The sequence below is a fragment of the Haemorhous mexicanus genome, chromosome 19, assembly GCF_027477595.1.
Source record: "Haemorhous mexicanus isolate bHaeMex1 chromosome 19, bHaeMex1.pri, whole genome shotgun sequence".
NCBI lineage: Eukaryota > Metazoa > Chordata > Aves > Passeriformes > Fringillidae > Haemorhous > Haemorhous mexicanus.
This window is the reverse complement of record NC_082359.1, coordinates 10,614,865-10,632,915: the sequence shown is the minus strand read 5'-3', so window position 1 is coordinate 10,632,915 and position 18,051 is coordinate 10,614,865. Positions and strand designations below refer to the sequence as shown.

Here is an 18,051-nt window from a genome sequence, read left to right as displayed (position 1 = left end):
GTAAATAAACACATCACAGCTGACAAAACTGAGGCTGCTCGAGCATTAAATGTTTTGCTGAAGCCACTTTCTTGTGCTAAAATAACCCATTTTGCCTCTGCCCTCGAGGCCAATCTGTTCTGGATCACCACCATCCTGTGAGTTCCCCAACACTGCCACAGAATTCTTCATTCCTTGAATCAGGAGCAAATAAGGTACAAAATTCCCAAAAAGGAAGAAACTGAACAACAGAAAACTTTTACCCCAGTGAAGCCACATCTGTTGCTACAGCTTTGCCAGTCTCTAACAACAAACACCCAGTTCCTTCTTGGATCCTGCTCTGTCCTGCTTCAAATGGGCCACACTAAATCCTATTTTTTTTTAACTTTTCAGGGAATCTAAGCAAGTATGAAAAGCCATAATGACAACAAGTCTTCCTTTCAACACAAAGCATGCAATGCAAAAGCAGGACCCTCAAAATGAGGATGTTTCCCCAATTTCTTTTAGGTCTTGTGCAACAACCAGGCCATGTCTGCAGCTACTTCTGTGTGTGACAACACGTGCTAATCCCTCTGATGTCACAGCCTGAAAGACCAAGGAGAGTTTTGCTGACAAAGTGCTAAAAAAGCAAACAGTCAAAGAAAACTATCAGCCTGCTCCTCAATATTTCTTTCAACTGTTCATTATTTGTTTTGGTGCCTTTTGGTAGTTCTGAAGTTAATTACTGATGAGTATCTACCAGGTTATATATATACTTTTAATGGCATTGGTATTATATAAGAACTTGATGGCCACTGCAGTTTTCCTTCAGTCTGCTTTGCTGTAAACCTTACAAATCCAAGTTCTGACACATTCCAACTCACCAGAATACAAAGAGCCTGGATATTTTTGCCTAGTTGAGGTTTTTCTCCCCTGTGCAGGTTCCTCCTTTAGAAAATAACTGCCTGCCACATTTAACTTAATCCCTGGCAAGCTCTATTAAATCTTCACTGAGCAAACGGCCTTGCAGTGATGAGCAGTTTCAGGCTATTAATGCAGATGAACAAAATTCCTGCAGCCTGGAGCTGATCCTAATGTTCTTATCCACATGTGCAAGCACAGTTGTACACTCTGAGACCTCCTGATTGAGAGGGGTTTCAAAAACACCTCAATATTTTCTAAGCACTCTGTCAAAACCAGTAGGATCTTTTGCCACACCATTTTGTTATGCTTTAAATCCAAGGATTTTTGATTTTTTTTTGGTATCACTATTAAAATGTATTTTGCAGCAGCATCCCTGTCATGCTCCTTCTTGACTTTCAGACATCTCTCCTCTGACAACACCAAAATTATCAATGGCAACACTGATCATTTTTACAGTACCAAGTTTATGGCTTTCTACAGGAGGACAATTTCTCAACCTCATTATTATACACACTCTGAAGAAGGCCAGAAATTATTATCTTTGTCAAAGTATCAGAAATAAATGGAAGGAGGGATTACTTGCTTGCCCTGTGCCTCAGCCACAGAGCTGGCAAGCAGACTGCAAATTAACTCCACCTCCATTCAAGAGGCTTTAAAATGTATATGAAATTTAATTCCAAGTTGTAAGATACTCAAGGCTTCCCACATCACTTGTTAAGAGCCCCCAAAATAATGTGGAACTCCATTAAACCATTTGTGCAATTCATCTTTTGGTTCTTTATGGCCAAGAGAATAATAAACTCAGTTGTTCTGAAGCAAATATTTCTACAATAAAACTTCACAATAAGGAATTTCTCTCTTAAGACATCAGTTAAACCAAGGAACAGCACCCTAAAGAACAGATACAAACCAGAGGGAGGATCAGGTTTTTGTCATAGAGGCAGCTCTTCCAAAACCACCTAATATTTTATCCACAGCTTTGAATTTGAAGCACTGGATTTCTGTACACCGAAAATATTTAATTTTCAGTTTCTCCTCTCCTTCATTTTGTCTTTAGCAGGTCACCCTAATGACCAAATTTGTAAAGCTTAAAACCACTTCAGATGCTGCTGCAAATTGTTTTAATAGTAATATTAAAAATGCCTTTCAAAAAATGTTATCTGGGCACTTCTCCACATCCTGGCCAGTCCCTGCACACAAACCAAGAACGACTCAGCAGGTCTGAAATGCATTCCCAGCTCAAAACCAGAGCAGTGTAAATGGTTTTTCATGTTTAGTTAGTGCAAGTAATTCCTGCCAAGCCAATGAAGTCTCTGAGACCAGCAGGGCTATCAAAGGAGTCTTGTAAAAGTCATGAAGAATTCACCTGCTCAGCCAGAACTAAAGCACTTTCCCTGGGATTTTTTAAAGGAATTTTTGCCTGATCATCAAAACAGCTCACTACACAAATTAACAGCAAGTAAGACAAGACAGGAGGTGAAAAAAAAAAAAAAAAGGACCCATTATCCAACATTTTCCCCCAATTGTCAGCATTTTGGAGATTTTCCAAATGGCCACCTATTATCTGAGAATGTGCCAGGAAAGCTCTAGGAAAGGACACACCTTGCTGCAAGTCACCTCAGCTCACTCCAGCACAAATACACTGGGCTTCTCAGCCCTTATGCCTTAAATTCCTCTGCCTGGGCTGCCCAGCTTCACTTCTGCAGCTTTCTCACCAAATTGGCTCTAATGTGAGATATTTCACTGCACTGACCTGGCAGGGACACGGGGAGGGGAGTGACTCAGTCACAGGATGGGAGAAAAACATCACCATCACAGGGATTGAATTACTGAATTCAGCTCTACAGAACTGCACCCCATTTCTGAGAGCAAACAAGAAGTAGTCAGCCACAGAACCCACAGAAGGAGCTGAAATCAGAAGAGGTCAGAGCAGCAGAAATCAAGCAGAACTCCCAGCTACAAGGGAATATGTGAAACCACATAATGTCATTTTGTAATTTTGTTTTTTTCCTGGAATTTCAATGGTGCCAATGGTGGTCAGGGTTGGTCATGGTCCAAAGATGCAATGAAGAGCCTATTTTCAAGAATGACCAGTGAACAAACTTCAAAACTATTGCCAGAGCCAGTAAGATGGTGAGGATAACTACATTTAAAAGACCTGAATGGTAGGAAGCAAAGAAATAGCAAATGTTTCTTTCATCATACAAACATTTCAAGAAGTCATTTTACACAGGCAGAGTGGACTTGACTTCAAAGATAATCCAAGAAAGGAACGAGGTTATTGAAGTGATTTCAGTGCACCAAACCAAGAGGCATGAACACAGCCCAGGTCAGCATCCTACAGCCCCCACCCAGGCAGAACCAGTGTGGCACAAGAAAAACACAGGAAATCTGCTCCAGAGGAGATTTTTGGAGAACAAGTGCTTTTTCTCACTCCCTTTTGCATGAGCTAATGCAAAAAAAAAAAAAAAAAAAAAAAGAAAAAAAAAAAGAAACCAACCAAAACCAACAAACCAGGAGAGTGCCTGGCATGGGCTGCACAGACTTACAGACAGACACAGCAACAAGTGCCACAGCAGGACAGGAGCAAGAACAGAAACAGCTTGAAACTGCAACTCCTCCTTTCCCATGTCCTGGGTGAGAGTTCATCCTGCAAGCACCCCCCTCAAACCTCAGCTTCCTCAAAGCAGCTGCTGAACACCAGCAGAGCAGACAAGGCAGGATTTTGCTGCTAAGTGTGGATGAGCTGGATCAGGCTGCTGTGTCCAGAGAGCACCAGCTCCTCTCCCAGGGCCTCCAGAGATGCTGGTGACCAGCACAGCCCTACCTGAGCCAGGGAATGGAACTGAGAAAGTTCCAAGGAGCCCTCATCTCATCCCTGTCATACAATCATGACCACAAGTTGTTCCCAGCACTCCTTCAGTGGCAGCTCTACAGAAAACTTCCTCACCTCAGCTGCAGCTCGAGTTATTTCCTCCCAGGGGCTCAAAACTTGAGCCATGGCTTTTAAAAGGGATGAGGCCCAAGGTGCTTCTCCTTTTAGGAAGCTGGTAGTTCATTCAGGTGTAAAAATCCTGTTTGGCTCATGAAAGGGAGCCATGCAGCTCCCACAGGTTTTAACAGAGGCTACACAAACACAGAGTGGTTTGGGTGGGAAGGGACCCTCAAGATCATCCAGTTCCACCCCCTGCCATGGGCAGGGACACCTTCCACTATCCCAGGTTGCTCCAAGCCCCATCCAGCCTGGCTTTGGACACTTCCAGGATGGAGCAGCCACAGCTTCTCTGGGCAGCCTGTGCCAGGGCCTCCCCACCCTCACAGGGAAGGATTTCTTAGAGCCCACTTCTGGCTGCAGATGGAAAGACTGGGTAGTGAAGTCAGACATTATTCCATATTCCAAATAAATTTTCGAAGAATTGACAGCTCAGCTTCCTGTGATTATATAAATCTGTTCCAAAGCTCAATTCCCTGCCCACTGAGAGGAACCTTCCTGCGTTTTCCACATCCTGGTTTGGTGCAAGGAAACTCGTTCCCTCAACAGGTCCCATTCCTTTAACATGTGGTTCTTTAGAAAGTGCTTTTCTGTACAATCAAAATTAGTACAAAAAACCCAACTCACTGGCAAAGTAGAAAGAAGGGCCTGTCTCCTTGCTGTATGGTATTTTGGGACATGCTGAATTTGGGAAATAGAAAGGTAAATTAGCCTCTTGCCACGTGCATACTTCCCATCTTCTGGAAAGGTCAGTGTCAGTTTAAATTTTTTTTTTCATTCTTTTTTGAAGAATCTAGAACCATGCAGATATTTTTATTGACTTAGCTGCTATTAGAGCTAGATATTTTGTTTTAAAAATTAGTGGAGATCAAACACAAGTCTCGAGTAAGCCTTCCTTCTCATCTCTGACACTGAGGTCTGCAGGTCTTAATTAACACAAAAAGAAACTTTATGTCAATTCATGGTCTATTACTGTCCACTGTAACAGGAAGGTTAAAATGCAATTACACTAGAGCAGAAACTGGCCCTTGCTTTTTCAGCTATAGCACTGCCATTCTGAACAGTTCCAAGACAACTTTGGTGACTGGTTCACTCTTAGTCCCTGGAGAATCCTCTGAAGTTTACATTATATCCACCATTGTACTATCAGGGGAATAGAATTTACTCTACTGCTGAGACAGAAACCAGATAAAGTTAGAGACAACACCAGACCAGTAAAACATATGCAGAAGGGGAAAAGGGAAGGGAGAACAGGGACAGGAATGAGAGCACAAAAAACAGGAAATGCATCTGTGTAAAACCAAGGTCTGGCTTTACACAAGTTCTAAAACACAAAAGTTAAGTTTTTCAGAGGACTCCAATTATCTGGAAACAAATCAGCCACACAGAAAACTAACACAAGTTCATTGTCACAGGAATGGACAGATCCACCCTCTACTTGGTAACCAAATTCTCTACCAGCAGCAGAAGCCTGGTCTGGGCTTTGTGTGACACAGGAGCCAAACTGGGACCGTGGCCAGCAAACTCCAGCAGCCCAAGGACAGGGACTGGGAGGCCACCCCGAGCCAGCAGCTGCCAGACAGACACAGAACCTCCTGAACCCAAGGTGCAGCTGAGCAGGGGAAGGATGACACCTCCAGGTCGGCTGGGTGGCAGGTAAAGGTGTCACATTTCAAACTCTCCTGGTCACGGTGGCTCCGCAGCTGAAGCGTCACAGACGTTGTTACCGTCTGGCTGGGAAGAAAGTTGTTTGGACTTTGTCCTTCCCCATTTTGAGGGGAAAACCCCAGTGATCTGAACACTCCTCTGTCCTGTCTTTAGCTGGGGTTACTGGGACCAGGCAGCTCTGCTTCTCTCTCTTGGCAACAGCGGGGTTGTGACACTGTGAACTGGCAAGGAAATCCCAGAAGTGCAGGAATATCCCATTAAACAGCATTAGACAAAAGAACTTTTCTTTAAAATGGAAGAGTGCTTATCACCAAGTGTAGGTCACTGTATGTAATTTGCATTCAGCTATCTCTTCACAAGACAGGAAGGAAAACAACCCCAGAATTCTGGCAGTGAGGGTGGCTCCCTTAAACCGACAGGAATTGCTCTTGGCTGCCAGGCTGTTACTATTTGCCACAGACTTTCAACTCGTCCCAAACCATCAGTGGAGTTTCAGATCTTACCAGAAAACATTTCACACCTTAGGAATACTTGATAAGCAGTTTCCCCCCAACCCCCAGGTCTCAGCATAGTAGTTCTTGTAGACATCTTCTCTCTACCACACATGCAGAAGAAAAACTGAGTGAATTTTGCAGGAATAACTCAAAGCAAGCACCAGTACCTTGAAGGGTAAAAGGGCAGCGTGGCCCACTGAATCCTGATATCAGTGCTGCAATTAAGTAATAATATATCTTTTAAAAATCAGATAGCAATTTTTAAGAGCCAAAAGGGAAATTGTTTGAGCAAAATCAAAAGCAGCAGCGGTGGTGGTTGTTTCTTAGGAAATTGTTATTCTGTACTTTCAAATTATTTTTTATGAGAGGACCAGAATCAAAGTGCACAGGTATATTTAGTTCAAATGGGGGTAAAGTTAAGATTCCCAAAAGACAGCACATAAGTTATGGATATTTTCTTATAGCCACTCAGTCAGATGTGAACAATTCCAACGTGATGTTCTTTAGCTCCATGAGCAGCTCAGATTGGTCACCCCTGGCATTCCTGCCTTTTCCCACACATGGATAAATGGAAGCTGAAGTGGACACGTTACAGCTGGACACACTTTGAGGAAGCACAGTCTATCTGGGCCAGGTCTTCAGGCACTCAGCACATGCAAGACTTGCAAAAATGTGAACTGAGAGGCTGCTGCAGAACATCAGGAGTCATTCCATGTGTCACTGTCACCTTGGAAGGTGAAGGGTACATTTGAGACAGTTCATGTTCACTAAACACGCCTGCACAGGGGCAAGAACACACCCTTAAAAAAGGTCTGTCACATGGAGTTCATGATCCTCTTGGGTTCAGTGGTTTCAGTAACAAAAATTTCAAGCACTCCATCATTTACTGGAAGGTGGGAGAATAATTACAAGAGTCATCAAGTAGCTACTTGAAAGAACACAGGAGGACAGGCCATTTCTGTTAAATTAGGTGCTCTTGGGAAAGTAATATTTAATTACATGGCAGGAAATACCAAAGAATTCTCAAGTTTGACCCAACTTAGTTGTTTGCACTGGCAGGTAGTCACATATCTACAACAGACAAGCTGCAAAACCAACACAAAATGAGATCTAACAGTTGTAAGTTAGAATATCAGTGAAAAAAAACTATACAGACATCTGATCAAAGCCAGGCAAGGCAACAGGCTTGTACTTCAACGCTGCAGAACCCACTGATTACAGAAGATAAGGATGGTGCACAATGGGAAATTGCTAGAAAGTCACATGCAAGCATTCTGAATCAAATCTCAGATTATCTCATGTTTGGTTTTATTTTAATTAGAATTTGAGAGGAGGGTTTTCACCAATGAAGGTCTGAAAGCCTTTGATCATTCGCTTTATGGGAATTCTATTTAATCTAAGGAAAAAGCAAACAGAAGATCTGTTTACATGGACACCTCAAGCACAAGAGTTGATAAGATCGAAGTAATACAATGAGCAAGGACCTGGGAGAGAAAGATTAATCTCTACAAGTAACTTCCATTTCAGCTTCAGCACAAATGAGCTCAAATGTTCTTCCTCTGAGCATCAAAATAAGATATTTTTGCTTCTTAACTCTGTTACCACACCACTGCAGAGATCTGACAAGATGTTTTCAGACGGGTGAGACACCTCTTAAAATCAGAATTAATTTCCCACTAAACTCCAGATTCTCTGTAAGTTTTCATGACATGTCATGGACTTCCATTAAGTAGCAGTGTAAAACTAAGCACCCGAAAACATACAAAGATGTCTAAAGGTACAGAAAATCTTTTATTAGAATCTAAGTCAATAATATATGTGACCCAATAAAACTTTTCCTCAGATGCTATAACAAGTATTGAAATGCCATGTTTTCAAGAGACCATCTGCTGTTTTGACATTTTATGACAATTTCCAAGCCTTAAACAACCTTGACTCTACCTCTTTCAATAGCATGTTTTGCAGTGAGCTCTTTTTCCTCCAAATTGGGCCTTGATTTATCATACATTTATAATGCTTTAGAAAGTTCTTGCACATTTTACTTTTGTCACAAGGTAACCCACATTTTCAGCACTTCACTGTGAGTGAAAAATGCCCATCTGATAATGCTAGAGACTAATTGTCCAAGTGAGAGCAATACATGAGCTGTTGCATTTACTTATTCTTGACTTACCAAATGAGAAAGGTAAGCAACACATGGTTTATTGTGCTTAAACAGCAGTGTTCATACTGTTAATAATGCCAGTAGTATCATAAAGACAGCATTTCACTAGTTGCCAGAACTAAAGTCAAGTTTGAAACTGAGGTCGTAACCTTGCAATAAAACAAGTACTAATTATAATCAAGGAACAAACAAGGGATGATGTATCAAGAGCATCAAGAGAACTTGAACAAACTTCTTTCAGCAGATATTCTTTAGCAGCTCCCAGGTTGAAATCTCATCTTGGTCACTGGCATCCTACCGAAATCAGCACACTTGAGTTTTCATTTGAACCAGCGGCTCAGTTTTCAATGCTCTGCTCATCATCATCATCATCATTTTATGAAATATAAACCACATCTACTGAGATACCCACGTTGGAAGGCTGAGATTAAATACATCCCCTGCACAAGGTAAGGACTTAAAAAGTTACATATAACACAAAACGTTTCCTACCATACATAGCATGTGTCTGTTCATGCGCACCGTACTGTGTTGCAGAGGAAGATACTAAACCCGGCTGTGCGTGTGCTGGTGGGGCCATCATCCTAGCGTTGCCCTGTATTACAGGGCTATAAACATGAGGATGCTGCAGGCAGAACAAAGGAAAAACCACACAGTTAATTGGGTTAACAATTAACTTCAAAGAAATTTTTGTCATCTAAACAGTCGGGATTGAAACGGCGGCTGCTCAAACGCAGAGCGAGCTGAGGATTTCACACTGCTGCGATTTCACTGCTGTGATTGTCCCAGTTGTTCCCAAAATTTAAGGGCTAGAAACTGACAGCAAACATTGGCATGTCCAATTTTTGCCACTCTAATAATGCACTAAGCTTATACATTTATCCAATTACACATGTAGATTTCACAGCCTTTGAAGTTAGAGCAGTCCACCAAGTAAGTTATTTTTAGAGCACTTAACCAGGAGATGTGCTGGCCATGACCTAAAGAAACTCTTTAAAGAGCTAAAAACCCATATCAATAATAGATGCCAACTTCTAAACTGACCTTAAAATTCGTTAGGACATTAAAATTCATTAGGACCTTAAAATTTGTTACAGGCTTTGAAGCACATTCCAAGATCACCACGTGTGCTCCAGAACACAGAAACTCTTCAGGGTGACTCAGGACTAAACACAAGGGGGTTATTTAGCTCTGAACCACTTCATTATTTGTGCTTGGATTGATCAGGAGCACGGAAAGGACTCTTACCTGAGATTGGTAGTGTGGCACATGCTGCACAAGAGGCTGATTAGGAAACTGTTGGGGGCTATATGCAACATATTGTGTAGAGTAAGCAGGTGGAGTAGCTACAATTGGAGGGCCTGCTGCTGAGGCAGGATGCATCATGGTGCTCTGGTGGTGTTGGTCTTGCCGCTGCTGGGGCATATTTGGTACTGGAAAACAAAGATTGTCTGATGTTAGAAAGACAGAGAAAAAAATTTGGAGCTTTCTGAAAGGTTCTATGTTGTAATAATGTTACTGGGACCACATGGAAAATCCTCACCCCACACCTTTAACCATAGGTTAGAGCTCTGTCAAAAATGAACAGTGTGAAGGAGAGTTTCTCCAGGAAACTCTTGATTTTCCACTGCCTTTGGGCTGGATATACACAGCCACAAACCCAGCCCTGCCTTTTTTGTGAAGGAAGAAAAGTGGAGGGAGAGAAAGACTGACAAGAATTAGAAGTGGAAGAGAAAGGTTGTATCAGGATACCTACATTAACCAATCAATCCTGCCCCCTTTAAAACACTTTTTCACCTTCTATGAGAACAACTCAGCCACTGTTCCATCAGCTGGAAGTCGGAGTCTTTATGTTAAAATGACTCGTGCTTATGGCTGAGGGGGGCACAATAAAGGTCTCCACCCAGCCACAACTCGAGGTTTTCACATCTTTTGAGCTCTGTGCTACCCCTCAGGGCAGCAGAAAGCAAATTTTAGGTCACAGGCAACACTGAGGGAGACAAAAACCTATAAGGAGTAGGAATAGTTAAGAGGGAAGAAAGATAAAAGAGCAGAGCAGAGTGGGATCACCTGAGCTCTCCTGTGGGAAGGTGACCACCCAACTCACTTGGAACAAACTAATTCAGCCTACAAAGCATGGGCATGGGAGCTCCAGGAGAGCTCCAGGAGAGCTCCAGTCAGCTGCAGCTATTAACTGAGCTACCTCAAGCTCCTCTAAACTCCACTGCAAGGGCAATCTCTCAGTGAGAGGAGAGGGAAATCTTGAAAACATCCGTAAATTCACTCAATGACTTTATTTACATTGCAGATCAACAACAGAAAGAAGTAAATACAGGAGGCAACTTGAACAGAGTAAAGGCACAGAGCTGGAACCCAGGCAGCTCCCACAGGGCTGTGCTGCACACAGATGGATATGCAGGAAATACTGGAACTTAAAAAGGAACTCAGAATTGGAGCTGCCTCGCCCAGCAAGCGAGCACTCAGCAATGTATTTCTGATTAAAACAGTGCTACTAACCAGAAGATTTCAGGGGTGAGGCCACAGTGAAGTTACTGTGTTTTAACACAGAAATACATTGCAGGGTTTTGTCTCCCCTAGGTTGATAAAGGCCACTTGTTTGTTTCTAAACAGCAGGAAACAATTTCCTCCTGCAGTGACTGGAGCTGCAGGGCTGGTGCTGTCCTGCAGCACTGGCTGCCACTGCAGAAGCATTCACTGGGCACAGTTACAGCACTCCCTGGAACAGGAGCACAAGAACAAGAGCAGCACTTTCTGCTCCCTCACTGCCCTGCCCAGCACGGGGAACGTCTCACCACCCATCACGACTCCACAGCCACGGGGGTCATTTAAAAACGTGGCATTGTCACTGTCAGTCCAGCTGCTCAGTCACTGGGGCACCAGGAATGAACAAGAACAAACTGGAACCCGTTCTTTCCAGAAGGGCAGCAGAGCAAACTCTTCCTGGAGAAATAGTGACTCTGCATGTTGTTAAAAACCCCTCTACAAAGCACCAACTGGGGCACTGCTGCAAGCCAGTACAGAAAACCAGCAGAGAAGTTCCCTTTAAACAAACCTGTAATATTTATGAAATACAGGAGATGATCAGCTCACCCTAATGCTTCAAGTAAAAGAGATGTTTTCCTGTTTGCCAAATCAGATTCCAAGCCAAGCAACCCCCCATTACTCAAACCTGGCATGTTTTAGCTGAATTAGTTTATCTAAAAATCCATTAGTATTTCCACTTACTTCCCTTTAATAAAAATAGCATTTAAAATATTGATTGAAACCAAATTGCCATGGATTAGAAAACACACAAACATTTGTCATTTAGCCATGCTGCATGCAGACTGAGAACCAAACAGGCAGTATTATTCTCACCTTTACCTGCTCTATATGTCTTGGCTTGGTTCACTGGCATGGGCGTCATGGGAATAGGATACAAAGGCTGAAACAGAACAAGTTGAAGGTATGATATTCCTTTAAAAACTCAGTGTGTGCTGGGGTGGGGGCCTCACTCAGCTTTGATGTGTTTCCCTCTGCTCTGCTGCAGGGTTTAGTGAACTCTGCCTAACCTATGAGATTTTCTTGGATCAGTGTCATTAAGTCTGCACGGACACACAACTAAGACCAGATGGTTGGCAACAACCAGCCCAGGAATGCTACTGCTGCTACTGCAGGCACTGGGCTCAACCTGACAGCCTCACAGCAGCTTTTTGGTATAAAGCTGAGTCAAGAGAGGGTTAGGATGAAATATCAGGGTAAGGTTCTTCCCCCAGAGGGTGCTGGGGCACTGAACAGCCTTCCCCAGGGAATGGGCACAGCCCCGAGGCTGCCAGAGCTCCAGGAGAGGGTGGAGAAAGCTCTCAGGGACAGGGTGGATTGTTGGGGTGTCTATGCAAGGCCAGGAGTTGGGCTGAAAATCCTTGTGGGTCCCCTCCACCTCTGGATATTCCATGATTCTATGATAATGGAGCTAGATTTGAAATCCCAGTGATCCCTACAACAACCAGAAACCAGTGGGACACAACTGGAACAAAGAAACAGTTGGAGAGTGAGAGACTATGCTTAGAGAACTGGGAGGAAACCTGCACAGATCCACAATAAATGTGGGCTGCTGGCATTTACAAGTGTTTGGAATTATTTGAACATCCAGACTGAGGGAGCACTGGGAAAAGTCAGTATTTACACAGACAAAACTTAACAACAACATGATTTACATTTACAAGAGCAATACAAGCTGGACTATTTCACTGCTTTAACTCACAGCTCCCAAGCTGCAACAAGCTGATCTTTAAGGTCCTCCCCAACCCAACCCATGCTATGATTCCTAAGCCCTGCTCAGCTTCCTGAGGATCTCAGTGAAGTGTTGAGGAGTTTGCAGCACTTTACCTGCACGCCTGGACTCACTGGAACCGGGTACATCATATTTGGTGCAAAACAAACAGGCTGAGTGTACACGGGGGTTGGCTGCTGATGCCCCACCATGGAGGGGCTGGGCTGAGCTTGAGGACGAGGGGAGGTTGGTGTAGTAGAAGGTTTCGGCTACAAACAGAGGTGAGCAATGGAAATGGCAGGGTTAGTCTGAGTATCCTCCAAGGAAAAGGTTGGTTTTATAAAGATCTACTCAAAGGCACTGATAAACAGCATCAAGTCACTTACTTGAGCAAAAGATCGAGGGTTGAACTCTTTAGCGTTGGGATTAAGTGTTGATTTTCTAACTTGCCTAAACATAAAGAACAAAAAATTAAATTGGGCATTATTCTTTTACAGGAGTATCTGCAATTAATAATTTAAGAAACACCTCATTTCCATCTGTGAGTCAGATTTCTGAGAAGTCAAGCACCTCATGGCATGCAAAATCTACTCTCATTGAGGGACTCTTACTACAACTAACCACAAAAGTTTTCCAGTTGATACCACAGCTCATGTGAGCCAGGAAAACATTGAAATAAGCTTTTAGATGTAAACTAGGCATCAACAGGACCAGAGATCTGCACTGAGTCAGGAGATGACTTTCAGGGCAGTCCCTTCCCCTGTTGCTCCTCCTGTGTCACAGCACCTAGAGCCAGGAATGTGTCACCCAGTCAAGACTTCCACACAAGGACTGCTGTTAATAAAGATGTGCTTATTCCAAAAGGCATGGTTACTCACTCAGAAGTATCCTTCTTCTCCTCTTTATCCTCTTTGTCTTGTTTACTTCCAGGCCCAGATGTCTGCACACCTTGGGAGGTCACCTCAGGCCCTCGCTTTTGCTCAGAGCTGTTACTCATGGAAGGAGAAATACTGGGACTGTTGGGTTTGCTACTGCCACCACTGGAGTTGGTGTTACTGCCAGCTTCTATGATAGATTCTTTAGGGGTGGATTCTGTCTTTTCTTTAACTACATCTCTTGATTTTTCACCTTCTCGGGTTTTGTTTAGCAGCTGATCCACTGCATCTGAAGAGGAACTGGACTGTAACTGAAAAAACCCAAGGGATATATTCAGTAATTTGATACAAAACTCAGGAGAGACCACCTGATGCTGTCACATACACAGAGTAAAACACAGTCCCACAAGCCTCCATCATCTGGAAATGACCTTTTAAAACACTCATTTCCATTTCTACACGGAAAGAAATCCATGGGCACTGACAGTGTTTAAGCTGGCACTGTGTAAGGAGCTGCTCAGCCACTCAAGTGACCTGTATGTTGATTAAGGAGTGACAGGAAAGCTTCAGACAACCCTCTGGACTCATCCCCTGAGTGATTTAACAGCACCACTTGAAAAGCTAACCTGATTTAATAAACCCTTATAACCAGGAAATAAGTAATATGAATTCATCTTCAATTTTCCTCTGCAAAACTCTTCATTTAATTTTGCAACAGCTCCTCCATATGGAGTGTGAGATAATTATTTGTTCCTAATGATCAAACAGGTTTCAAGTCCTGTTTTCAGTGTACAGTCAATATTCACATTTATGTGCATTAGGCAATTGTACAAACAAGAGTCAGCATTGATTTTACAATACATAACATGAATCCTTACAGATATCTTCATACATTAGGCAAAAGTATAAAGACCTGTTAACACAGGCAGTGTGTTCAATTCATTAAAATAATCTGGATGCACATGAGAATGATGACACCATTAACAGAGACAAACTTACCCTAAAGTCATTCTTAAATTTCTTTAAATCATCAATTTGTTTTCTATGCTCTGAAACAATTGGAGAGACACCTGCCAAATACAAGATCAACATTGTCCAAGCATTTCTAATACAAGTTTTACACACATTACTAAGTTTGCAGAAAGATAATGCTTTTGCAGATATAAAAATGAAATCCAGCCCCTTATTTTGGGTTTTAATTTGGTAGAATTCCTTGACCTATGTGTATGAGCACACAGAAAGCCTCTGTGAAAGCAGAGCATTACATAAGTGATTTATCTTTAGTTCTCATGCACCACACCAAGGCAGAAGCCCCGAGGTGCAGGGACTGCAGAACTCACTGAACACAAAGAATATGCAACAAAAGCCCCAACCCAGCCTGTGCCAGCATTTCAAAGCACAGCAAGTGAAGGAGAAACACTGACCAAGGTGAGCTTTATGGCTGGACTCTTCCTAAAGGTCTCTCCAATGAGAGAATGAATGAATCTGCTTCTCAGTTTAACAACATGAGATTTTTTTTTTTTTTTTTGAGAACTGAATGAACAAACAACTCTACAGGGACAAACAAATGTAAGGCATAAGAGGAAAAGCACAGTTAGAAAAGCTCTGCTGACCACGATGCTCAGAAGTATTGTGAGCACAGCTCTAAGCAGAAAAATATTCAGTCCAAAGGCAGCTAAAAAGCAACTCTGTGAGCAGGGGAAAGAAAGGAGGAAAAAAAAGAAAAAAAACAAGTGAAATCACACCATCCACATGAGCATCTCTACATTTGGTGTTGATGGAATGAGTCACAAACAACATTTCAAAGTGCCACTTCACAACTGCATGACCAAATTTCACTGTAGAACACCAGACTGCCTCCAAGCCTTCCTTAAAATGCCAACTAAAGCAGCCAGGAGAGCAGGTTTAGTGTGCACAATTCCTACATCACTCCAGTACAGGAAAGCTTTGGATACAAACCTTTGTTTTCAGGTTTAGAAAAACTAGGAGAAGTCTCACTTGGCTTTATATTCTCCTTGTTTCCAGTTGCAGAATTTTGCCTCTGGTCCTGAAGCCTTGTATCTTTAGCTGGAAAAGAAATTGCCCAAGTTATTCTCTGATACACAACTCCAACTGACCAAAGAGAGAAACAGGGAAGAGATTTAACCATTTTAAGCTTAAAAAACCTTTTAAGTTACACATTTCCTGCTACCAGCTTGGTGCCTGGAGGATCACCCTCCCTCATCCTCCTTCCCCATCCCACTGTCTAATGAAAAAAACCCAATTAAACTCATCCCTCTCATTATACACAAAACTTTCATCACACTGAACAAACTATAAAATTAGTGCCAATCATTTTCAGCAGTCTAAGCTCTTCCTATAGAATGCAACAAAGATTTGAGAGTTCTTAGACATTTGACTGTGCTCCTGAATGGTTTTTTTCCCCCCATTCCCTTTGCTGTGTTTGAAACCAGTTGCCTGTGTTTTCTTTAACTTAAAAAAGAGGCAAAACCTCACTTTGGAAAAAGAAATCCTCAATAAGTCAGACACCTACAAACCCATATTCCTTAAGGGCACAAGAAACATCTCCAAAAGCCTCTCTCCAGCCTTGGTTTAAAGCTGGAGAAATGGGAACTCACAGTAAAATTCAATGTATCCCAAGTTTTCCTGTGATTCAGGGAGCAGCTGTGCTGCTGCCTGGGCACATTCCTTGTCAGGAATTAGGGAAAGGGAACATTTGCAAGGCAGTGAGGGCCACTCACCTTCATTGGAGGGGGTGACTGCTCTGTTGGATGCAGGGCTGGCAGGTGTAGGAGAGGCAGCTGGAACAGGCATGGCAACAGATTCAGTGGGAATAGTACCAGGCTGAGGAGAAGGCAGAGCTGGTCCCATGGGAGTGCTGCTCTGCCTTGGAGACCTAGGCCTGTGTGTTTTAGGGGATAATCTCGGAACTAGAAACAAACAGGAAAAAGCAGTTATAGGATGAGCTTCCCCATCTGCTCAGCAGTTTGTTTTAGTTTTAAAATGGCTACAAACACGCTTTGAAACACTTGGTGAGATATTATGTGGTAACTGAAAACCTGTTTACCTTTCTGGCACATCTCCTAGTTCTTTACAACGCAGCATTTCATAGAGAATGGGGTGATTTCTCTGCAGATTGTCCCCCAAAATTTATCACTGCCCCCTAATCCCACCAAGAATCTGCAAAAAGCTTCCCCAAATCCCCAGCAGTACAACTACACCAGCTCACATTAACCCAGTTTCAGGCAGAACACAAAAGGTGGTCAGGTCTCCACACAAAGAGATGTAAAATATTTTTTAAGAGGGCTGAAAAAACACATCCATTTTACAGTGTTCTCTTTTGGAGGTTTGCCAGCTGGAAAAAAAACAACACAGCCTATTGAAAAAAGAGTGGTTTTAGGTATATTTTTGCCCCTGTGTTAAAGCAGCAAGGAAAGTTGTGTATTCTTTGAACAGTAAGTTGCAGCTCCTGCTTCCTGCTCATCCCACTTGTGCTTTTTGTCACATGTTAACTCCCAGTGAGTGAGCAGAAAGGCAGGTAAGTGGTTTAACAGTCCTACTTGCATGTTATTAATATATAAACAGGGAAGTTGAATCACAAATAATGCCACAATAGAAGAGTTGAAGTTTTTTCCACAAGGCAACAAGCCTAAGTGGGTCTAATTTACACCTCCTTTCTGAGAAATGTGTTCCAACTATGCTCCTCTAGAATCCTGCACTGCTAAAAAATCCCCAAAAAGGACCAAACTGTTGCTCTTTTGCCCTCAAGGAAACACCCAGCTCCTGACAGCCCACCAGAACATGGCCTCAACTCAAGAGCTCCAGACTAGACCTGTGGCACAAGACTGAGCTTTAAGTCAAATATTTAAAAAAATATATTAACAGGTTAAAAATAAGACACTCACTATAACTGCTCCTACAGCAGCCAAGAACAACATCACCACTTAAAATCCATGTAAATTTTAAAGGAGAAGTCCATCCAACTTAACTTAAGCATCAATTCATCTTTTAACACCAACCTTCCTCTACCCAAACAGCTCCTTCATTTGTAAACCACAATCCAGCCACGCTGCCATAACCAAACTCAGGGATGCAGTGGCAAATCTCTAACTCCTCCAATAAACCCCCTAAAAATGAATCCTTTCAACAACTAATTCCTACACTTTTCCTTCCTTTCTCTCCACACAGCACCTGACTCTACAGTTAGGACAATATTGCACCAACTCTCACTCAGCTGTCTGGGAACATCCTTCTCCCCACTCCAACCTTAGCCCAGTATTGGATTATTCAGAGCCTGAATTGCCTGGAAAATGATTATTCAGAGCCTGAATTGCCTGGAAAAGGCAAGATTCTGCTGAGCATTCCCACTCTAAGGATCCCCCTGCAAGCCATCTGCAATAAGCCAAGCTTTACCTACCCCCACTGACAACTGATGACCACGTCCCACCTGAAGGGCTGCCTCGTGCCACTGCAGCAGTAGATGCTTCCCCAGGTGCATTATGAGATACAAATTCTAAGCCACTTGAAATTGTACCCCTACCAGTAGAGACTCTGTGACCTCGAGGGTGCCGTTGAGCCTTTGGAGACATCCGTGGAGGCCCTGAGGGGAAAAAAAGACAACCCCACCCAATAAGTGCTTTGTGTTCACCACAGAAAACTCAAGTATTTCTTCTTAAAATTGCATTGCATCTTAAAAGTCTCAA

General features: G+C 42.8%; 1 protein-coding gene across 14 annotated transcripts in view; it reads right to left on the bottom strand.

Moving 5' to 3' along the window:
- ATXN2 (ataxin 2) overlaps nucleotides 1–18,051 on the bottom strand; it is a 49,346-nt gene that overhangs the window by 6,413 nt on the left and 24,882 nt on the right. For 4 of the 14 annotated variants that reach the window (XM_059863455.1, XM_059863449.1, XM_059863447.1 and 1 more), the window contains 10 exons: nucleotides 17,766–17,948; nucleotides 16,090–16,278; nucleotides 15,308–15,415; nucleotides 14,348–14,418; nucleotides 13,352–13,659; nucleotides 12,860–12,923; nucleotides 12,590–12,742; nucleotides 11,579–11,645; nucleotides 9,449–9,633; nucleotides 8,693–8,825 (listed from right to left, as the gene is read on the bottom strand). In XM_059863455.1, the coding sequence (XP_059719438.1) occupies nucleotides 8,693–8,825; nucleotides 9,449–9,633; nucleotides 11,579–11,645; nucleotides 12,590–12,742; nucleotides 12,860–12,923; nucleotides 13,352–13,659; nucleotides 14,348–14,418; nucleotides 15,308–15,415; nucleotides 16,090–16,278; nucleotides 17,766–17,948 (1,461 nt within the window). The remainder of the gene's footprint in view (nucleotides 1–8,692; nucleotides 8,826–9,448; nucleotides 9,634–11,578; nucleotides 11,646–12,589; nucleotides 12,743–12,859; nucleotides 12,924–13,351; nucleotides 13,660–14,347; nucleotides 14,419–15,307; nucleotides 15,416–16,089; nucleotides 16,279–17,765; nucleotides 17,949–18,051) is intronic. The other 10 variants (XM_059863458.1, XM_059863460.1, XM_059863450.1 and 7 more) reach the window with 7 other exon arrangements.